The 21,866-nt window shown below is 42.5% G+C and overlaps 1 protein-coding gene across 5 annotated transcripts in view; it reads left to right on the forward strand.

The window, feature by feature from the left end:
• CDH11 (cadherin 11) overlaps window positions 1-21,866 on the forward strand; it is an 81,823-nt gene that overhangs the window by 48,802 nt on the left and 11,155 nt on the right. For 2 of the 5 annotated variants that reach the window (XM_014261077.2, XM_005532519.3), the window contains 8 exons: window positions 11,852-12,247; window positions 14,015-14,309; window positions 15,061-15,180; window positions 15,563-15,730; window positions 17,899-18,086; window positions 19,579-19,832; window positions 21,043-21,179; window positions 21,377-21,498. In XM_014261077.2, coding sequence (XP_014116552.2) covers window positions 12,020-12,247; window positions 14,015-14,309; window positions 15,061-15,180; window positions 15,563-15,730; window positions 17,899-18,086; window positions 19,579-19,832; window positions 21,043-21,179; window positions 21,377-21,498 — 1,512 coding nt within the window. In that variant the 5' untranslated portion in view covers window positions 11,852-12,019. Of the gene's footprint in view, window positions 1-978; window positions 995-2,148; window positions 2,326-11,851; window positions 12,248-14,014; window positions 14,310-15,060; window positions 15,181-15,562; window positions 15,731-17,898; window positions 18,087-19,578; window positions 19,833-21,042; window positions 21,180-21,376; window positions 21,499-21,866 lie in introns of those variants that run through there. The other 3 variants (XM_088062109.1, XM_088062108.1, XM_088062107.1) reach the window with 3 other exon arrangements.

The following is a 21,866-nucleotide window of genomic DNA, read 5'->3' on the forward strand; positions in this document are numbered from 1 at the left end:
CAGAACCCCCTCAACAGCAGCAGCCCAGTCTCCAAGGGCTCCAACACGATGGATTTATGGACTGTTCCATTTTGTGCCCTCCACTGGATCATCAGTCCTTGGCTCTCCATCCCCTTCATCTTGTTCACCATTCACTTGCCTTAACATTGTAATTTGGCCTTCGAGTTCTCACCAGCTCTCTTGGGCTTAATATTATAGAATGTAAAAGCTTTCTACTGACACAACTTCCATTTTCTTTCTCTCTGCTCTCTCAGGACTGTCAGCAGTCATTTTAACTTGGTGCTTATTTCAGCTGGGAAGTCGACATTTCCTTTAGGTCCAAAGTTTTTAAGTATTCCATCCTTCCTCCAATAAATGTAGCAGGTACCAATGTTTCTAGAAAGATTATGTTTGGTGACAGACTCTCTCATCTCTCTTTAACCTAATAGTTCATTTTCCAGAAAAAAAACCATAATTACTCCAAGAGCAATTTATTTAATTACTGTTATGGAAGAATTCAAAGGAAATTGGTTGAATTGAAATAGTGATATCACCGTGGCAGCATTTTGAAAAGAACATTTTGGTAGAAAACATGCTGAATGTAAGGGCATGTTTAATGTAGAGAAAAAAGTGCCTAATCCTCTTCTGGTGAATGGTGTTTTCAGTATTTTTATGTGTATATTCGTACATGTATGGCAGTCTTTTAATTATTGATTTTTGGATTTATTTCACTATGATAAATGTATTTTTTTCCCCTCTACTTGCCTCATATTAAGGTTATTTAATGAAAAAATTAAACTCAATCTAACAGTCCTACCAAATGTTACATTTTCCTCTTTCTTTTCCCCAAACTCATTTTTAAGGGCACTTCAGAGATTTTCATTAATGAGAAAATTGTTATTGATGTGGAAGGTGAAGCTTTACCTGCCTGGACACAGGTTCATTCACACTGCAGTACTTTTAGATTGTCCTGTTGATTAAAGAAGATGCTTCTGGTGCAAGATGCAGAATTGAGGTTTGTGTTCCAGGACATGCAGACACACCCCACCAGACCTGATTATTGCACTCTTAAGGCCAGGACTTGCCCTTGGCACCAGAGTAAGGGTGGCAAAAGGTATTTATAGCCTCAAAACCCCTAATGCATTTCCAAAATGCATCTAATAAAGTTGATTCATTGATTCAGCTACGAATATCACTAATCTAATTTTCAAAATGCCCATTTTTGGCCAACTTCCCACAACAAACTCTCTGTGAAATATCAGTTCAAGTTATTTAAAGTTTGCCTTTTCTGCATGATAACAATGACACCAAACACCGTCCCAGCTGTAGCAAGGCACTGCCTAAATCTGTTGTTGTTACTGGTTCATGTTACAGGAACAGAAATGAAGTGTTTTGTCACCATCATCTGTAATTACAGGTCAGAAATAGTTCCAAGCCAGGTCTGGGATGTGTTTGTGGTTCATGTGATCATTTAGAAAGATGTGATGAACGGGTTCAAATCAAAATGAAAAATATGCTGAATCATTTACCTTTTTTTTTAATGGATCAATTGAATGAAAAACAAATTTTAATTGCAAGCTGACACCAGTCTGTCTTTTTGTGCTATTTTTTGTGCCTTTTTTGTGCTACCATTGCATTTATTTGTATGCTTAGTATCTCTTTGCATTATCATAGCACCTGTTGCTGGATTTTTGGGGTTTGCAATATAAAATTGGAAATTATGCCTTAGTCCTTACAGCCTTTGAGCCCTAAAAATCCATATAATCCTCTGATTTGTGCTCAAAGCACATCAGGAAGCCATAAAGGAAGTTGTTTTAATGAAAGTGGCGTTTTCTTTGTGTTTGTGTACTTGGGTGTTTTTAGGTTAAATGGAAATATTCTATGGTGACTAATTGCAGCAAGGCATCTCAGAAAAGACTCATGCAAATATTGTTTTAATTAGAATCTTGTGATTTAATAGGTTGCAAATAATAATAATAGAAATGTGAAGATTTGATCTTTTCAGGTGTAGCCTCCCATTAGGAATTTAAACAGTGATGGTCTCCTTTATTAGTGCCACTGAAGCTGATTTAAGAATGTTTGAATATTCTAGGGTTCTCTCACTTTTGAGCCAAATTTGGTCTCCTCACAGACAATCTTTGCCTAGGCAAAAATTAATTATTGATTCAGTTTTTCATTCAGAAATCTCAAAGTGGCTTTTATGCTCTTTATGGAAGAAATTTGCACTAAACTGGAGCAGTTAAGCGAGCTGTCGAAGAAAGAACCTTCCATGGGCATGGCTGAAGGATCTGAGCTCTTCCTTCTGCAGTTCCAAGAAAGCTGGGGAAAGGAGGCGGCTTTTGACTGGTAATTTTGCTCTCACCTTTCTCTCTTTTGTGAAGGGTGACTCTCAGTAATTCCCTAACTTGTCAAGTTTTATAAAGATAAATGTTCCAGGGGCTGCAGTGTGAACCTCTCTAAATGAGTCATGATGTGGAAGTCTTTCATCAGGAGCGTTCCTGCTAGAGGGAGACCAAACTGAGGGGGACATGGAGATTGAGGAGTCCAGTAGGATTAAATTCAAAGTGGAAGAATGTTTTGTAGAGGAACACACTGGCCACACAAAGACCACCCAGGATGCTTTAGCAGTCTGGATTTGGTCAGCACTGCTGAAGCTGCCTCTGGAAATGAAGCTGTAAGTGCAGAACCACAGACTGAATTTAGATTTCTGCTTGTGTGGGGGCTGCCAGCTCTTCAGCAGGAGGTTACGGATCCGAGCAGAAATGGATTGCTGCCTGGAATTCTGTCTGCCTTGGTTTGGGAGCTCAATAGACCTGCCTGCAATCATTAGCTTTTTGATAGGTTTTCACTCTTTAATCTTGGCTGTCTGTCTCATTTCTGGCACAAACCAAAGAGACCATCAGTCACAGCACAAGTGTTATTCAGATATTCATACATATCAGTTCTTAGGGGAAAAAATATTTAGGGTTGGCTTAGCATGTAATTACAGCGTTAGTAGTTGCAAGTAAGTTGGCTTTAGTTGTCATTTGTGTCCTCCTCAGGGTGTCACTGAGAGTCACTCACATAATAACAGTGACTGAGACTAGCATGGGCTGGGCTGCAGCTTTGCTGGCCTTGGAGCATCCAGGGAATTATGAGAATTCCAGTTTGTGTGAGAAGCAGGAGAACACAATTACTATTTAAAATAAACTCTACCAAGAGCTTAGACATTACTTGAAATGACTCTATCAATCACCATGTTCTTTAATAAGACTACCTTTCTTATGCTGGTTGTTTTCTTGTAGAGTTTATGCTTAAAACCAGACAGCCTCTGTCACATTTGTCTTAAGTGGATCTCCCCAGGGCAGCAAGTAAATGTAAAACTCTGTTTACAGCCATTTTTCCTTTCCCAAGCCTTTTAATATCACTCTCTCAGGCTTATTTCTATGTCATTCACTCCATAATGTACTAAGTTGTCTTCCTGCTTTCCCCTGCTTTATATGAGGTACAGTGAGCAGCAATCTCACCCTCACAAGCACAAATTAAATCAAAGCTTGGGGAAAATGCCATAGTTCCATGATGAATCCAGAGGTGGATGCTGACAGATAGCACATCACACTGTTCAGGGGGTTATTCCTCTTCCCTGCACAATGACTTCTGTTTTCAAAGGGCCATCATTTTCTGGCTTTGTCTATGGTTTCGTAACGCCGAGTCTCAAAGCTGCTACAGGAAAATGTGGCTACATTTCAAAAACTCTTCTTTGGAGCAGCTGGGGATTATTGGCTTTAAACATCTCAGTAATCCAATACAGTGCTATAAAACATAATTTAAAAATGCAAAGGATTAAGATTTCCTTTCATGGGATTCTACAGAACTCAGAATAGGATTCCACAAAACTTGCTTACCATTTTTGAAGCAACTTCTATTGTCAAGATGAAAATCACCAGTTCTGTAAATATTTCACTTCTGTATTTAGTACATACAAATCTTGTCATGACCTAGAATTCCTCTGTGGTAGGATACCTCTAGAATCTTGTCTGTTTGCTAACCAAATATAAAGTTTTGTATAAGTTACATAAATACTTATCTCTGCAAAACTGCAGCCTCAAATTCTAATCCTTTACATTGCAGTGTAAAGTGCTCCCATGCAAAACACAGAACATGAACTGGGGGAGTGTGAGGTTCTCATTATTCAGTGCAATAACTAAGAGAATTTTTTTCCCCCAAGTATCTTTAAATATGAAGAATTTCCCTTTCTGGACTAAATACTTTTGTCTCATAAGACTAATTATGTTCTGTGAATGGCACAGAAAACTTTATACCAATTTGCATTCAGATGAGGATTGTTTGCTGTTCTCTCCAGTGAGGACTGGAATGTGCTCCAGCCAGAGGGACCCAGAGCTGCAGAGGGGCTCACAGGGAGTTACTGTTACAGGGCTGCCAGTCTGCTTTGGAATCACACACTGGGAAAACTGAGATTTACCAACTACATACACAGCAGGAATGTATAGAGATCCAAGCTCATGTCATCTAAACAAAACATTTTACATGAGACCAGTGCACACTGGCCTTTATTAAAAAATTCCAGGATGGTTTGGGCTGGAAGTGACCTCAAAGCCCACCCAGCCCCACCCCTGCCATGGCAGGGACACCTCCCACTGTCCCAGGCTGCTCCAGCCCCAGTGTCCAACCTGGCCTTGGGCACTGCCAGGGATCCAGGGGCAGCCCCAGCTGCTCTGGGCACCCTGTGCCAGGGCCTGCCCACCCTGCCAGGGAACATTTTTTTCTCCCTAATATCTGTTCTAAACCTTCTCTCTATCAGTTGTCCTGTCATTCCACACTCCTTGTGCTTGATTCCCATTAAACACAGATAGGCATGACCAGATGCTGGGTTTGCTCACAGGCATGGAGTCACTTTGATGCAGAGGGAGCCCTTCAGTTTTTAATTCTCCTGTTTCACATGGGATGAGTGAGACCTATGGCACTGGGAGAGGGAAATGTGCTGGTGCCATGTCCCAGTGATGCCCTGGGAGAAGGGGTTCATTTGAGCAAGCAAAACTCCATCTCTGATCATCATCCCATCATCTGGGATGATTTCCTGACTGGAAATGCACAGGAAGCCCAAAACTGCTGGGGCACAGCTGAAAGCTGATGTTGTGTCATGTCCCAGTTCAGCTGTTCTTTTAAAGGAGGCCTTGCAAAATTTAACACACCAGTGTCGCACTTCCCTGTGTGCCTAAGGGTAAATTCAGCCTGGCCTCTAGTTCCAGAGGAAAAATGTAATAATCCAAATTTGAGTCTTGTCCAAATTTAGCACACCTAGAATTTAAAATTTCAGCCATTTTCAGGACTAAAGGGTTTATTTGAAGAACTGGCTTTGCCATATGTGTCATGCAACTAAATGTGCTGCAAAGCAGTTCTTGATATCATAATATTCTTCTGTATAAATAAAATGAGAGGCCCTCTTTAGCACAAGTTTGTCATGAAGTCCAAGCTAAAAAACTGTTTTGGTCTGATAATGCGTAACAGTTTAAAATCAAAAAGTAACTGAGAGAATTAAGTTAAATGTGCAAGGTACTGATTCCTGTTTTCACTTGGTCCATAAATAAAAAGGAAAAGGCTATCAATTTACTTTTTTACATCATTTTCTTGAAATGACTCAAGGAAGAGAACAACATTTTGTTAAAGAGGAAAAAAATCAAATTAAATGTTAAATGTGGGAGACCGGCAGGTTAGGGCTGAGTAGCTTTCTGCAACAAGAAATTTGTATTCTTCAAAAATCTTTTCTGATTAATGTACACCCAATTTCTTGAAAATGGTAGGCATCAGGAGTTTGCATGGAGCAGTCTGCAGGAGGATAAAGATCTGTGGCAGACTGAACTCCTCCCACACTCATCCATGCACAGGAGGAATGAAATCCTTGTGCACAGGACTCTTCCACGTCCCTCACCTCATGTGTTTTAGTAAAAACTCCCAAAGCAGTTACGTTTGTGATATGTCCTAAAGATTTACTAGTGGGACTCGATTGATTATTGGATCTGGAGATTTGTTCCCCACTTGCTTTTCATGAGAGCTGCTGGTTTATCATCAGCACATGGAAATTTTATTGTCTGGGGAAGGGACACACTCCGTGCTGAGCACTGAGGTTAAAGGGTGCAGTGGGAGCCCTGGGGCTGCTCAGAACAGCCCCAGCCCCAAAGCAGGAGTCTGTCCAGGTTCTGGGGAGCTTTGCAGAGCCCACTCCCATGGGGAAAGGTCCCTGCCCAGCTGAGGACATCACCTGGCCACTGCAGGTCCTGCCCTGCCTCCCAGGGCTCCTCCAGCTGTGCCCCACCTCCACCTCTCTGCCCAAAACTCAGGCACTCTCAACTCCAGAACTAATAAGATCCAATATTTATTCTGTCATTAAAAAGCTGTTCATTTCCTTTTCTGATGATAAAATTATGGTAGAATAAATCCTTCATCTTTTCAGCTAATTCTAATTACAGCTAAAGTATCATTTAGACTGGGAGTTTGCTATATTTACTTGATACTTTTGCAAAACATTTCAGAACATAATCATCCATTATTATATTGCAACACTGTGATCTTGGCTGCCTTCTGCCAAATGTATTCCTGAGAACAATTGCTATTTTAATGCATCATCCAGAAGTTACAGCCTAGACAAATCAGAAAAAATTGTTTAGTCTATTATAATTTGGCTTATGGTCATTTAATAGCATGCAGGAAATCATCATGAATGCTGAGGATTATTGTTTCCATAAAAATAATGAAAGGAATTTAAAGTTGGCTAAACTCCACTTCTGCCACTGCTCTTGTCATTGAAATAATCTCTGGTGCCTCTTCATTTTTTGCTGTTGATATCTTGGAGCAGTCATTCAGGTCTGTGTGGAGTACAGTGACTTTGCAGAGTGGCTGCTTGCAGTATGGTTTCCACATGGACATGGATATATTATTTTCCAGGTGTTAAGATATGTTCTTGATTCAGTTCTTAAATGAACAGCATATTTCCATTAGGAATATCGATGGGTGTTTTTAACGGTCAAAGAACAGACTTTTCTTATGTTAAAATTGAAACTGGTGAGATTTGTATTAACAACTACAAGCACACAGCACAGCCATGCTGTCTGTGCAGCTAGAAATGCTCAGCATGCCTGTTTTCACAGCTATTTAGGGACATATTTTATTTCCATGCAGACATTTTGATATACACCTCCCCATGCAGGTGGTTTTTCAGAGTATGGACTAGACTTTTAAAACATTTCTTTGTCCTGCATGCCTCAAATGGTATTCAGGGATTCACTGCATTCATTTGCCTTGCTGATGAGATCAGACCTTGTGTAGTGGCTAATAAACTCTTGTTCACCCTTTACCTCTGATAATCTGTTATTCAATACCAAAATAGCCAACATTTGTTTGTGTACAGTTAAAATATATTAATGGAATTCATGCTTTTGAATACAAGTCCATCTTGGTTCAGCCAGAGTCTGAGTCTCCCCAGGGGCAGCTCCGATCTCTGCTCGCTGTGACGGGGACAGCGCCCAGGGAGAGGCTGGAGCTGGGCAGACTCAGAGCAGGGGAAGGTTCTGCTTCCCCCAGAGGTGCTGGCACTGCCCAGGCTCCCCAGGGAATGGGCACGGCCCCGAGGCTGCCAGAGCTCCAGGAGCGCTTGGCCAGCGCTGCCAGGGATGCCCAGGGGGATTGCTGGGGGGTCTGGGCAGGGACAGGAGCTGTGTCCATGATCCCTGGGGGACCCTTCCCACTCAGGATATTCTGTTTCTATGAAACTTGGAATCTACTATGCTCAAGGAAGTGGGAAACAGCTTTTCTTACAGATTTTTTAGGAAAATTTGGGATTTCAAAATTACACATCACAAACTTCTAAACAATAAAGTAAAAAAAGTCAGGATGTGATTTGTGGTGGATTAACCCCAGCCAGCAATTGAGCACCACACACTGCTCACTCCCTGCTCCTCCCTGGGGTTGGGGGCAGAGATTTGGGAGAGTAAAAGTGAGAAAACTTATGGATTGAGATAAAGACACTTTAATAGGACAGAAAAGGAAGAAAATGGTGATAACAATAATGAAGAAAGGATTTGAATATACTAAACAAATGGTGCACACTACAGTTGCTCATCACTCACAGACTTCTGCCCAGCCAGCTCCTGAGACACCCCTGGCCAGTTCCCCCCAGTTTATGTGCTGAGCACAGTGGCATGGTCTGGAATATCCCTCTGGCCAGCTTGGCTCAGTTATCCCAGCTGTGTCCACTCCCAGCCCTTGGTGCCTCCCCTGCAGCCTGCTGACAGCTGAAAAGTGCTTGACTCAGTGTAAACACTGCTCATCTCCAACTCAAACTTCAATATGTGATCAGCATCATTCTCTTCCTAAACCCAAAACACACCCCTGGAGCAGCTACCGGGAGGAAGATTGGCTCTAGCCCAGCCAAAAGCAGCAGTGCTGCAGTTTGGCCAAGCGTCCACTGGGACTGGCTTTGCTGCAGCTGAGGGTTGTAACTATAGGCAGAAATACCCAAATGCCTCAAAGATTGTGACTTTTTTAAAAAGGCTGCAACCATTCATGGCAAATCAGTCTGACAAATCTGTGCAGTGTCTGAACCCAAGTGCTGCACACAGAATTTTCAGATGCTTACTGGAGCAGCAGCCCAGCAGCGACACACGCCATCCTCACACCTGTATTCCAAACTCTCAGCATTATCAGGTATTTTTCCCCAAGAGAAAAAGAATTGCTTTATAAATTGTTTAGCTCTTTTTTCATGTTTTCTGATTGAGATAGAAAGAAACCGTAGGCTTTCAGCAGCTGAGTTATTGTTGAAATGTTTGAAATGTTTTAAATAGATTGTTTGGAAAATAAAGGAAAAAAGAGATTTGGGGGTTTTTGTTTCATTTTTTTTTTTACTTTTTATTAATGCTACTCTTTCATTTTTTAATGAAATTTATTTTAGCTTTAACTTAAGAGTATCTTGTGCACCTTGTCTTTTATAATACAAGTAGTCCATGAAAATCCAGACTGTAGCTGGTTTGAATTTAAGTAATTTCACAGCTTTCAGTGGAAGCCAGTCCAGTTATGCTATTTTAGATTTTCTGAGGATAGGAGTCAGAGGTTTTGCTGCTGGAGTGAACATGATGTGAGTGAGCAGAGCATGACCTCCAGGAGGGGAGAAGGGACATAAGGAGGCCAGGGACACTTTGTTGTAGTTCCAGCTTTCCTGGCAGCCTGTCTTACCTGGGAGTCCCTTCCTAAAGAGCTGGCTTGGAACTGCTGCCAGCACAGAGCCCTTTGACTTTATAAACCAGAAGCAAATGGTCTTAGGGACTTGTTTTTAGCCCAAGTGGGACCTGACCCAGCCAGATCCCCCTGCCCTGAGCTGAGCCAGTGTGGGCAGCAGGGGAGGGGATTGTGCCCCTCTGGCCCTCAGGTGAGACCCCACCTGCAGAGCTGCCCCAGCCTGGGCCCAGCACAGCAAGGAGCTGGAGCTGCTGCAGAGAGCCCAGAGGAGGCTCCAGGATGAGCAGAGGGATGGAGCAGCTCTGCTGGGAGGAAAGGCTGCCACAGCTGGGATGGTTCAGCCTGGACAGGAGAAGCTTTGGGCTGAGCTCAGGGTGGCCTTGCAGGGCCTGAAGGAGCTGCAGGAAAGATGGAGAGAGACAATTGCCAAGGGCTGGAGGGACAGGACACAGGGAATGGCTCCCAGTGCCAGAGGGCAGGGCTGGATGGGATATTGGGCAGGAATTGTTCCCTGGCAGGGTGGGCAGGCCCTGGCACAGGGTGCCCAGAGCAGCTGGGGCTGCCCCTGGATCCCTGGCAGTGCCCAAGGCCAGGCTGGACATTGGGGCTGGAGCAGCCTGGGACAGTGGGAGGTGTCCCTGCCATGGCAAGGGTGGAATGAGATGAGCTTTCAAGTCCATTCCAGCCCAAACCATGCTGAGATTCTGGGATTCTCTGAAGTGGTGGATGAGAGAGAATAATCTTTAGCTTAAAGACATGGAACCTTATTGCTTCATCTCTGTACATGGACATGTAGAGGACAGAACAAAAGATAATAAACAATTTTTGCTTTAAATCCTTTTTAGTAAATAAGCATTGATCTGTGATTAACATTTTTTTCCAGCACTTCACACTTGAATAGCTGATAATAAGCACTGTGTGTATCAGCTTGGCTCTGCCATTCTAGTTAAGCAACATTATAAAGTGTTTACTAGTTTACATAACAGTATTGAGGAGGTGGGGAAGAGTGGGGGGATATGTTTGCTTATGTCTGTAGCTGAGATCATTCTGTGATGTTAATGGTGAATGACTATCAGTGAGTTTAATTTTCAAATGCACCCTAAATCTATTAACATAAGCAGTTTATTTACAGATTTTTTTTTTATTTTTTATTTTTTCACAACAGGTTTAGAAATGCACAGGTCTCTATGAATATCTTCATATTCCATGTTTGGAGTATGTAGGTTCTTTATAACATTCCAGGAGCCCAGTCCCCTCTAACTGCTGCACATGAGTGATCCCTACAGCACAAATCCCATAGCTTTTGATTTATTTTTTTTATGCAAAGCTGGGTGCAAGGCAAGTGCCCAAAATAGGTGAAATCTCAGTTTTCAAGCTCTTTAAGTCTTACATTGTTTTTATCCCTCAGCAAGATGGAGACATGAAACAAAAAACACAGACCCTACGCTCCACACTTTACACACATACATTGTGTCCAAATGAAAGCATCTTTCTAAGCAAAATCATAGGAATGGTTTTCCTTTTCATGTATTCCATGCTGGTGTGAGTAATCAAGTAAAATGTAACAATAGGAAAAAGTCAAATGGATACAACAAATCTATTTAATAAATATGCTTGGGAAAGCCACACTATATTTGCATCTATGTGTGAGAATGTCATTTCACTCGTTATGCTGGAGCTAGTTTGGTCCTGTGGTTGAAGTGATTTCAGTTTTCAGTAAATTGAAAGCTGATCTTTTTTGGGGAAATAAACCCAAATATTTCATTCCTTATTCATGAACCCCTGTCAGCCAGTGTACTTTTATGTAACTGTAAAAGGGATGTGGAAGGAGGACATGACTGCTTAGGGTGTGAGAAAGACAATTCCAAATGAGTGGGTTTGGGACTAGTGAGATGTTTGCCTGTGGCTGGAGTTACAGAATGTGCTGTAGCTTCAAGCTTTTGCCTATATTCACATTTTCTCTGCTGAAAATATGAGTAAGAAATCCTTAAAATTCAGAAATATCTGAATGCATTTTTATTAGTTTGTGGCATTTATTGTGTCCAGCCCAGAGCAGCACACTGGCAATCAGTGCTGATTGTTCCTTGATCCTCTGAGGTGCTTCCAAGGTCTAAATCCAAACTGGAGCTCCTTGGAACTCTGCCAGCCCCTGCTCCTGCCCAGAGGTGGTTATGTTCAGCACAAGGATCCGTTGATCATGAAAGGGCTGGTGGAGAAATACTGCATTCGTGATCAGTCTTGGGATCTCCCTTGTATCTGGACCTCTGCCTTAGCAGCTTATATCTAAGGCTTATATCTAAGCTCCAAAGAGGGATTAGGTCTAAATTAGGTGTTTCTACAGTTACCTTGCATCTTGGCCAAAATCTATTTGAAAGGATCAGGAGAAAATATGATTCCCTATCTATATTTCAACTTCCAGCCACTAAGTGGCCAAACAAGCCAGCCAGGAGATTCTGCAAGGTGGCAGCTCCACGTAGCGAAACACTAAGTCTGCTCATTACTCAGGATTTCATCAATATTGATGTATTTATTTTAATCTTACCTTGATATTTACCAAGGAAGTCCTAGTTTTGTTTTGCTAAATAAAAAAATCCTACTACATCCTGAAAGAATTGACCTTTTTTTCCATTTTCCCTTCTTCCAGGAACTGAGTTGGGAAGCTGCAGAGCATTAAGGTGATGTGTTTAATGTGTGGTGGCATCCTATGTGCACAACAGTTGGTCTGAAACTCCTCAGTGGCCCAAGACGTTCTGACTTCCAAGGTGGAAGGGGTAGATTCTCAGATACTCCTGTGCCTACACAATAACCAAAAATGAAGGAGGACCATTGTTTACACGCTGCTCTCCTCTGCCTGGGGGTGCTGTGCTACAGCCACGGCCTGACCACGGAGAGGCTCAGCCACTCCCAGCCCTCGCTGCACGGGCACCACGAGAAGGGCAAGGAGGGACAAGTCCTGCACCGTTCCAAAAGAGGCTGGGTGTGGAACCAGTTCTTTGTTATAGAAGAGTACACGGGACCAGATCCTGTGCTGGTAGGAAGGGTAAGAAAGAATTCCTTTTTCAGCCATTGATTAATATTCTAAATTTTTTATTATTTTTTGAGGGGGGGTTGTGGGGATTATTTTGTGGTTTTTGCTGTTGTCTTTGTGCTGTATAAGCTGTATCTTCATTTTCTGGTAGGTCAGTTTAGGTGCTAAGCAAAGTACTACCTAAGTCAATACTAATATTTCCATTGACCTCAGCACTCCTTGAATGAAGGTTCAGGCTGTTACTCAGCAAAACAGCAAGAACCCCATCAACAACTTGAGCAAAAATATGTCTCAAGAATATAATTCTCAGGTCTTTAAAAACAACAATTAAAAATTGAATGTCTAACCCAGCAGCTCAGTAATATAGGTATCTTTTGATCCTCTCATTTTCAAATTATCAGTAAAATATATTGAGGGCTATGTATAGAGGAAGGTAAATATCTGTGTGCACGTGGCTATGTGCACACTTCCTGGAATTATTTTTTATTCTGCTACTGTCTAACACTAGTAAAATATAAACAGATAAATAAACCAGTCTATTTGCCAGTTTGTAAATGGGCAGCAGACCGATGTTGACTTAACCCCAGCACAAAAAGGGAGGAGAAACAGGATCAATGTCAGCAAATACCATGCTGGGTATTCTGGTTTAAAATGGTGCAATTTGTAGATGTCAATATAAAATCAAATTTGGCTCAATGTTTCCCTCATTTGTCAAACTGAAGTGTGCACTGGTTGTGGAATTAAGAATGTTTAGTAAGCATTTGTTGCTTCTTTTATATTAGAGAGGATGTAATTAAAAACTGGTTGGCTGTCACACAGAATCCCACAATCTCTGATGCTGGAAATCCTCCCAGCCCAAGGAGTCCCAGCTGTGCCCAATCCCCACCCTGTCCCCAGCCCACCCTGTCCCCTCCAGCCCTTCCTGGGACACCTCCAGGGATGGGGATCCAAAGCTCCCTGGGCAGTTCCAATCCCTGAGCTCCCTTTCCATGGGGAAATTCCTGCTCTGTCCCCCCTGAGCCTCCCCTGGCCCAGCCTGAGGCCGTTCCCTCTCCTCCTGTCCCTGTTCCCTGGCAGCAGAGCCCGACCCCCCCGGCTGTCCCCTCCTGCCAGGGACTTGTGCAGAGCCACAAGGGCCCCCTGAGCCTCCTTTGCTCCATTCTGAGCCCCTTCCCAGCTCCCTCAGCCCCTCCTGGGGCTCCAGACCCTTCCCACCTCCATTCCCTGCCCAGGACACGCTCCAGCCCCTCCATGTCCTTCCTGAACAGGGAGGCCCAGAACTGGACACAGCCCTCGAGTACATTGTACTTGCTACAAGCCAGGGTGCCCTTGGCCTTCTTGCACACCTGGGTACAGCTGGGCTCACTCATTTATCACTTAAATCAATCAATTTGTCATTTAACAGCTTTTTACATGCAACCCAGTAGAACTTGATTCATTGAAGTGTACAAAATCTTTGTAAAAATTACTCCTCCTACCAGCTTCGTGCGAATATAGATCCTGCTATACGTATCTTCTTGTGTATTCTCTTCTTTAAATCTGAAACTTTGGGTTTAGCAGCGCCCTGCATGTGGCAGGAGGCATGTCTGGGCTGGCACTGCCCTGGATGCAGGGTACATGTGGTCACAGCATGTCCCTGGGTGTGGATTACTGCCTGGTGGAAGCCACAGTTGTTGAAAACTGTGAAATGATAGCAATTTCCTGTACTTCTTTGTTTCATAAGCACATCCAGGAAATGTGTGCTCCCTTGTTAAGGTGTGTCTGTTTCTCCTTTTGTAGCTTCATTCAGATATTGATTCTGGAGATGGAAACATTAAATACATTCTCTCAGGTGAAGGAGCAGGAATCATTTTTGTTATTGATGACAAATCAGGGAACATCCATGCAACCAAGACACTGGATCGGGAGGAGAGAGCTCAGTACACCCTGACTGCTCAGGCTGTGGACAGGAACACGAACAGACCTTTGGAACCCCCTTCTGAATTCATTGTCAAAGTTCAAGACATAAATGACAACCCACCCGAGTTTCTCCATGAAAACTACCATGCCAATGTGCCCGAGAGATCAAATGTAGGTGAGTAGAAAGGCACTGTCCTTGTGGGAGGTGCTGCACTGTCAGGACATCTTGGCTTTATTTCATTCTTATTGTCAAAATAAAATGTAAAATTTACTTCGTGTTCAGCCAGTGATTCACTTGATGTATTTAATCTGCTGCCCAAATCAAACGCTGCACAGCTCCTAACTGAGAGAGACGTTCCTAGAATAGAACTATTTTTCCTCCTAGGAAGGAGCATAAGAGTCCCCTGGAATTTACGGAGTGTGAATCCTCTGGGGTCAACACGAAGATCATTCCTTTGGCAGGGGTGTGTAATAAAGCTGGGAAGTTACTGCCTCACCATCTATTCCATCTTCATCTTCTGTTTGAGCTTGTGTCTATCTCAGAGATTTCTACAGGAATGATTTGTCTGAAACTTACTGAGAAAAATGTAAAGGAAAACGCTATTGTTTGGCTGTCTAACAACCAAAGCAATATAAGGCTTAAACTACTGAGGGGAAAAAGCATAACGGTGCAGAGTGACTGCTGACTTTTATATCTTCGCTGGTTAGAACATTAATCTACTTCACAGCTGGTGACAGATCGTTTTGGGTCGTACAAGTATATTTTGCTATATAGAAATTGTCAAGTAATTTTGATTTTCATTTACCAAATGTGGAAACAAAAAAATTTTAAGAATAGCTCTGCTATGACTGAAAGCATCTCTGCACAGTCCTTCCAGACATGTTTGCCTCTGACTCTCCCTCCTGTGTTTGTTCTCCATTTTTAGGTACATCAGTTATTCAGGTAACAGCTTCAGATGCTGATGACCCTACCTATGGGAACAGTGCCAAATTGGTTTACAGTATCCTTGAAGGTCAACCCTACTTCTCGGTGGAGGCTCAAACAGGTATTATTGAAGAGTTTCTTTGAGCAGCACCTCATGACCAGAGTGCATCAAAGTGAAATAAATGTACTGATGTGTCTGAGCAAAGCTTCCTGCTCTGCAGCACGTTGGTCTCCTGGCATTTCCTGGAGCTTCAGTACCAGAAAGCTGATGCTATTTCTGTGTGTTCTGTATGCTGTGATGATTGAAACGCTGTCTCTGTGCTCAGCTCTAATTCTCCAGGCCTGTTGTCTGTGTGGAAAATTAGGGCTGCTTTCCTTACAGCAATGCTCAGGAAAAGCAGAACCACCACCATCACTGCAAATATTCTGTGTTTAATGCACTCCAAGTGCAGCAGCCAGGTTTTCATTAAATGTGTGTGTGCCACCTTCCTTTGTGCCTGCAGGAATCATCCGAACTGCCCTTCCCAACATGGACAGAGAAGCCAAGGAAGAGTACCACGTGGTGATACAGGCCAAGGACATGGGAGGACACATGGGAGGCCTCTCAGGGACAACCAAAGTGACAATTACACTTACAGACGTCAATGACAACCCACCAAAGTTCCCACAGAGTGAGTACCTGCAAAATACATCTCGTATCTCCTGCCAGGACTCGTGTTTGTGAAGTACCAGACACACCCAAGGCTTGAAGAGGCAATAACTGATGCAGCACACGTGAATAAAGAAGTATTAGTTACTCATTTTTTGCTGGTAACATATGGAACTTTATTGTCTGGATTATTTACTTTGTGTTGCAAAGTGAGACATTTTTAGAGCCAGGATTAAATTGAAAAGATTCCTGACCCTACACGTCATTTTTGAAGCTACTGGGCCATGCTGTATAACTTACATGAGAAGACAGACATATATGTATATATTCTCCAAGACTCATATTTACCATGACAAAACAAACTAAATTTAGCACAATTACAATTTTTTTATTGTTAAAGTGTATTATTTAATTGTTAATAATGTATTAATGGAGGTCAAATACAGCAATTTCTTTTATACCTGAGCAATTTATTTTCCACATATAAAATTAATCACGGTTGACATTACCAGACTCAGCCTTCACAGCTGCTTGGAAGTACATTAATGGGCCCACACATCTGTTCTGTAGCTCATCTCTAGGTTTGGGGTTTTTTGAGTGCAGTGCAGACACCATCTCAGTCCACCGTGCTTTTCCTCTGAGCGGCACTTCTTACCCTGACACATCCTGGCCATGGCCATCCCTCTAACAGCTCTGACAGCTCTTCTTCCAGTGCTGCAGCTCCCTGGCCCCTCATACAAGAGCTGAATGTAAAAATCTGTGTCAGTATTACCTACTCTTCAAACAGAAGAGGATTAAATCCTAAAAAATCAGGGTTTATGTACCTTACAAACAAGCCTTTTCACTCCAGATCATAACCTGGGACACCAGGATACAATATTTTGTTAACTCTGTCAAATGATGGATTTACCTCTATGAATTCAAGCCCCTTTACTGAGTGTTTTCCGAGAACATTTGAAATTATCAGAAATGCCCAAAAGCAGTTCCTCTACTTGATCATTCCCCCCCAGGTTAAATCTGAATTGGGAATGCTTTGTAACTCAAAACCAGGGTTTAGCTGTCTGTATAAACAGACAAATGATTGATATTTTGATATTTCTTATTTTCCTTTTTTTTGGTTATTCTTAATGCTCATTGCTCAAGCTGTTAATGAGTTATATGCTTAAATTTTGGGCTCTTTGTGACTGGAGTTAATGACCTATTTCAATGACATGTGGCAATTGTTTTTATGAGTAATGAGCCAAGTCCCTGCCTGGTGTAAGTCTCCTGATGTTCTTAGGGTGCCCATGGAGCAAAAAAGAGCAATTAAAAAGGGAAATAAATTATATTATTTTATTTTATCATCCCTTTTTTTCTTCCCTCCCCAATTTATTAATGCTGATGATGTGGCAAAAAATGCTGATGTAGATTTATATATTTAGGATCAGGTTATATTATCTGAACTCTTGAGGGGGTTGGGGAAGCTCTGGAATCAAAAGTTCCTAAAAGACAACTATTGGAGAGAGAATTATTCAGGATCAGTGTTGCTCTCCTCTGGTGTCCCTGAATACCCAGGGATTTTTGGGGATGGTTTTCCTACTGGAGCTTGCTGTGGGAAAGCCATTTTTGTTCGGCATGAAATCACATCCAAATTGGTACATACTCTCTGTGGTGTGAAATTTTGATAATCACTGTTCCTCTACATTCACATTCCAAATTCAAGCCATAGAAAGCAGCAGATTTGTACTTAAGCCAGCACAGCAGACAGGATTTATCCAATTCACTGTATATAATTTATGGCTTTTGAATGAATGGGCAGAAATGAGAAACAGAGGTGAAGGTTTTACCATGAGCCATGTGAGAGTTTTCCTTCCATTTTTGTAATAACATCTCTGCTATTGATGGTAACCATGATGCCACAACAGTTTCTGCATTCTGGGTGATTGGTTGTCCTTTTCAGCCCCTCTCTGAGCAGAGGGTAACAGGGAGGAGGTCATGTTCTACACATTGTCCATGTGGGCTAAGGTTTCACAGCTGACCTGCTGCTCAGAGCTCTTTAGAACAGAACAGAGCACAACACAACATTCCTTCAGGGGGGTTGAAAACACCAAAAATCACTGTGTTTGTTTGGAACTTCTGAGTTCAAGGACTAAACACACAAGTGGGGAGCAGCCTGCTCACTTGGGCACACGCCTGTTCTCCCTGCCCCAGGTGTGTACCAGATGTCGGTGTCGGAAGCAGCTGTCCCAGGAGAGGAAGTGGGAAGAGTGAAGGCCAAAGATCCTGACATTGGGGAGAATGGCTTGGTGGCCTACAGCATCATCGATGGAGATGGCATGGACATGTTTGAAATCACCACAGATTATGAGACTCAGGAAGGGGTTGTGAAGCTTAAGAAGGTAAGTGTTGCCTACTGCTATGTAGTGTTTGTTGCTGACAGAATATTTGGTAATAATGGATTACCACCTAAGCTAAAATATTAGTAAATGCAAATTTCACTTAATTCATTTCTCAAGGTGTGATTAACTCTTAATATTCCATTTCCCCATTAGCTGAATTGGAATGGAAGAAAATAACCAAGAAGAGTTACATAAATACTGTACAGTGGATTAATTGCACAAACTAAATGAATTCATAATAAAAAGTCACGGTAAAATATGATGCCATCAGCTTCATTGTTAATGAAGTTTTGCCTAGTGCTGATAAGTAGCAGACATTCACTGTTGCTTTATGTTCAGTCTGAAAAGCCTCATGCCCTATAGTTTGAATTCTTCAGCTGTGCATTGTCCACAATAGTGTTCTGAAGGAGTCACAGGCTATGAGAAAAGCAGCAGAGGGGATTTCACAGACAGCCCATCAACAGGAGCTTTGAAAGCGTTATCAAATTAATTTTAAATTGCAAATTACAGAACATAAATGTTATTATTATGCAAGCACTATCATTTTGCCCTTTGTATCTTTAGAGCTATTTATCTCTCTGGGAGATAATCAGAACTCAAAGGAGAAGGCCTGGGCAACTTCTGGTCAGCCTTGTCCTGCCCTTTGGAGCAGTCCCTCAGGAAGGGACCCAGAGGTCTCTTCTGCTCAAAACTGCCCTGGTTTAATTTATGTCTCTGTTCTAGAGGTGGGAGTGGATTTTTTGTGTTTTGAAATGTGGGTGAGCTGTCATTCCACCCAGTCTCTGGTGCTAACATACTTTGTGAATTGTGGTTGGCACCTGCGTCATCATGCATCATGCATCATCACCTCAAAAGGTGCAACTGTGCAGCCACTTCATGCCAATGCAGGTGCAGAGGCGCTGTGGCTTTAATCAGGCTCCCAAAAGGACTTGTCCCATGGGGCATTATTCCACCTCCCCTTTAGAAAGTGTTATGAGTTCTGTGGCTGGAAAGAACCACAGGAATGAAAGCACTGCAAACGGTCTTCGTATTTTCCCCACTACCTAAATAATTTAACTTACCTGTGTGCTATCTCATGGTGCACCCTGGAGCCCTTCAAACCACATCCACCTGGAATGCCTGCCAGCCTGGATAAAGCCAGGCCTCTTGTGGAAGCCCCTTTACCATCCCTTGCACTTTTGTGCTGCCTGGAAGGCTGCATGGAGACAAGGTTAATTTTCCCAGTGCAGATGATTTCCTCAGTGATACAGCAAGCAAAGAGCGAGACCAGGACTCTGTGGTGATATTTTGAGTGCCCTCCTATGCTGCTCCACACATAGAATGTAGCTCCTTCCATTTGAGTCTTTATGTTTTTAAATACACACATTTCAGTCCAAGCTTGTTGACAGATGCTCACATTTGTTTGATGTCATTGAACAGTAGGGCACTGCCTGCTGCTCTTACAGCCTGGTTTCCCTGACTCTGGAATGCACTGTCTTCTTTTTTCTCACAGACCTTAGATTATGAAACCAAAAAGTCCTACAGCCTGAAGGTGGAGGCAGCCAATGTCCACATCGACCCCAAGTTCATCAGCAATGGGCCCTTCAAGGACACAGTGACAGTGAAAATAGCAGTGGAAGATGCTGATGAGCCACCAGTGTTTTTGAAGCCAAGTTACATTTTTGAAGTACAGGAAAATGCAGCGTCTGGTACTGTGGTTGGAAAAGTACATGCCAAAGACCCGGATGCTGCCAACAGTGCTATAAGGTTTGCTGCATCCTGTTTCCTTCTGAGCATTAGCTTTTGGGATTATTATGCAAGTTCTGAAGGAAGTATGATAGATCTACAGACACCCAGATAATTGAAACTTTAACCATCCAACATTGGTTTTGTGCCTTTGTTCCACAAACTGCCAGTATCAAAGCCTGTATATTCTCAAAGCCTGTATCATACTATAGCTGTGTCTAATTAAAATACGCTTCAGGGCATCTTTGGTAGACTCTATTCTAAATTAAATTTTCCACAAATATCTTGTCCTGTTATCACAGCATAGTTTTTTCTCAAAATATCAGACTCTTAAGATTTAGATTAGGGATTGGGCTGGGTAATTGTTAATTGTTGAAGTGTTAATTGTTAAAGCCCATACAGACCCCTACTTTCTGCAGTTACATTGGATCCTCTTGGAATTACAGAATCATGGAATGGTTTGGGCTGGAAGGACCTTGAGGTTTATTCATTCCACTCCTGCCATGGCAGGGACACCTCCCACTGTCCCAGGCTGCTCCAGCCCCAATGTCCAACCTGGCCTTGGGCACTGCCAGGGTTCCAGGGGCAGCCACAGCTGCTCTGGGCACCCTGTGCCAGGGCCTGCCCACCCTCCCAGTAAAGAATTCTGATATTATATTAGCCTTCTATTAGTTCAATTTTATTTGTCATGTTCTCAGTGTAACTTAAATTGTGAAGATCTCTTTTGTGGGTATATTTAACATTTCAAAGGATTTCAGCATGAAGTTTTGAAAGCCAGAGCTTTTTAAAGCTGTAAAAATGTGTAGAGTGGATAATATTTGATAAATTGGTATGATCAATTAATATTCTGTGTAAACCAAAGATTGGAAGACTTAAAAGATCACCACGATTAATATGAAACAGAAGAGAAAACATATCTCAGTAGATATTTTTATCATGTTTTGTAAGAGAAGAAAATAAAGAGTATATAAGGGCTTTGATATAGAGACTTCAAAGACCAGCAATTTTCACTTATTACAAACATTCTGATGTACTGTTTTTCTAAATGTAGAAACCAACCAGATGATTCTCCTTTTAAAAGAATACATATTGTCCTTTTGACAATGGTATTGAGGGCAACAGTAGGTGTACTTCTTACAGTTATTTAGAAATAGTAAATATATTGAACAAATCTGGATGCATGAAACTCCTAAGTCCTTTTCTCTAATTGCTGACTTTCAATCTTCTTTAGATACTCAATTGATCGACACACCGATCTTGAAAGATATTTTGTTATTAATGCAGAAGATGGCAATATCAAGACAATAAAGGCTTTGGATAGGGAAGAAATGGCTTGGCATAATATCTCTGTCTTTGCAGTTGAAGTCCGTGAGTATTTCACTGAGGTATTTTAGAATCAGTGGCACGAATCCTGTAATTCTCCAATTGTCTCAGTTTGATAAACTGCAAGAAATCTCAGCAGAAATACCTCAGCATATTTGATCTTTCCTTGGCTGCAGCTGGGAATTTGTTTGTTTAAGGAGTTTTCCTGCTTCTGTCTCATCTCAGTGTTGCCTCTCCTGCAGACAAACAGCACCAGGAAGCCAAAGTTCCCGTTGCAATCAAGGTCGTTGATGTCAATGACAATGCTCCCAAGTTTGCGGCGGCCTATGAAGCCTTTGTGTGTGAGAATGCCCGAAGCAATCAGGTATGGCCTGCCCACCCCCTCCTGTGCCCACCACCTTCCTCTGCTCCACCTTCCCTGTGCCCACCTTCCCGGAGCCCAACATCTTTCTCTCTGCCCACTGCTTTGTGCCCACCATCTTCCTGTCCCAAATACTTTCCTGTTCCTACCACCTTCCTGTGCCCACCACCTTTCTTGTTCCCACCACTTTCCCTTTCCTCTGTCCACTGCTTCCCTGTTCCCCCCACCTCTCTGCACACACGGCTCTTCCTTCAGGGTGTTAACCCAGTTTTGTCCTGTCAGCTCCAGTGAAAGGGAATAAATGAACATCTGTTTTGAGGTTTTGGTCAGAAAGCCTCGAGCACCCAGAAAGGCACTTTATTTCTGAACTG

Source organism: Pseudopodoces humilis, chromosome 14 (genome assembly GCF_049639895.1).
Source record: "Pseudopodoces humilis isolate 2021_Gansu_Grassland_sample_001 chromosome 14, ASM4963989v1, whole genome shotgun sequence".
NCBI lineage: Eukaryota > Metazoa > Chordata > Aves > Passeriformes > Paridae > Pseudopodoces > Pseudopodoces humilis.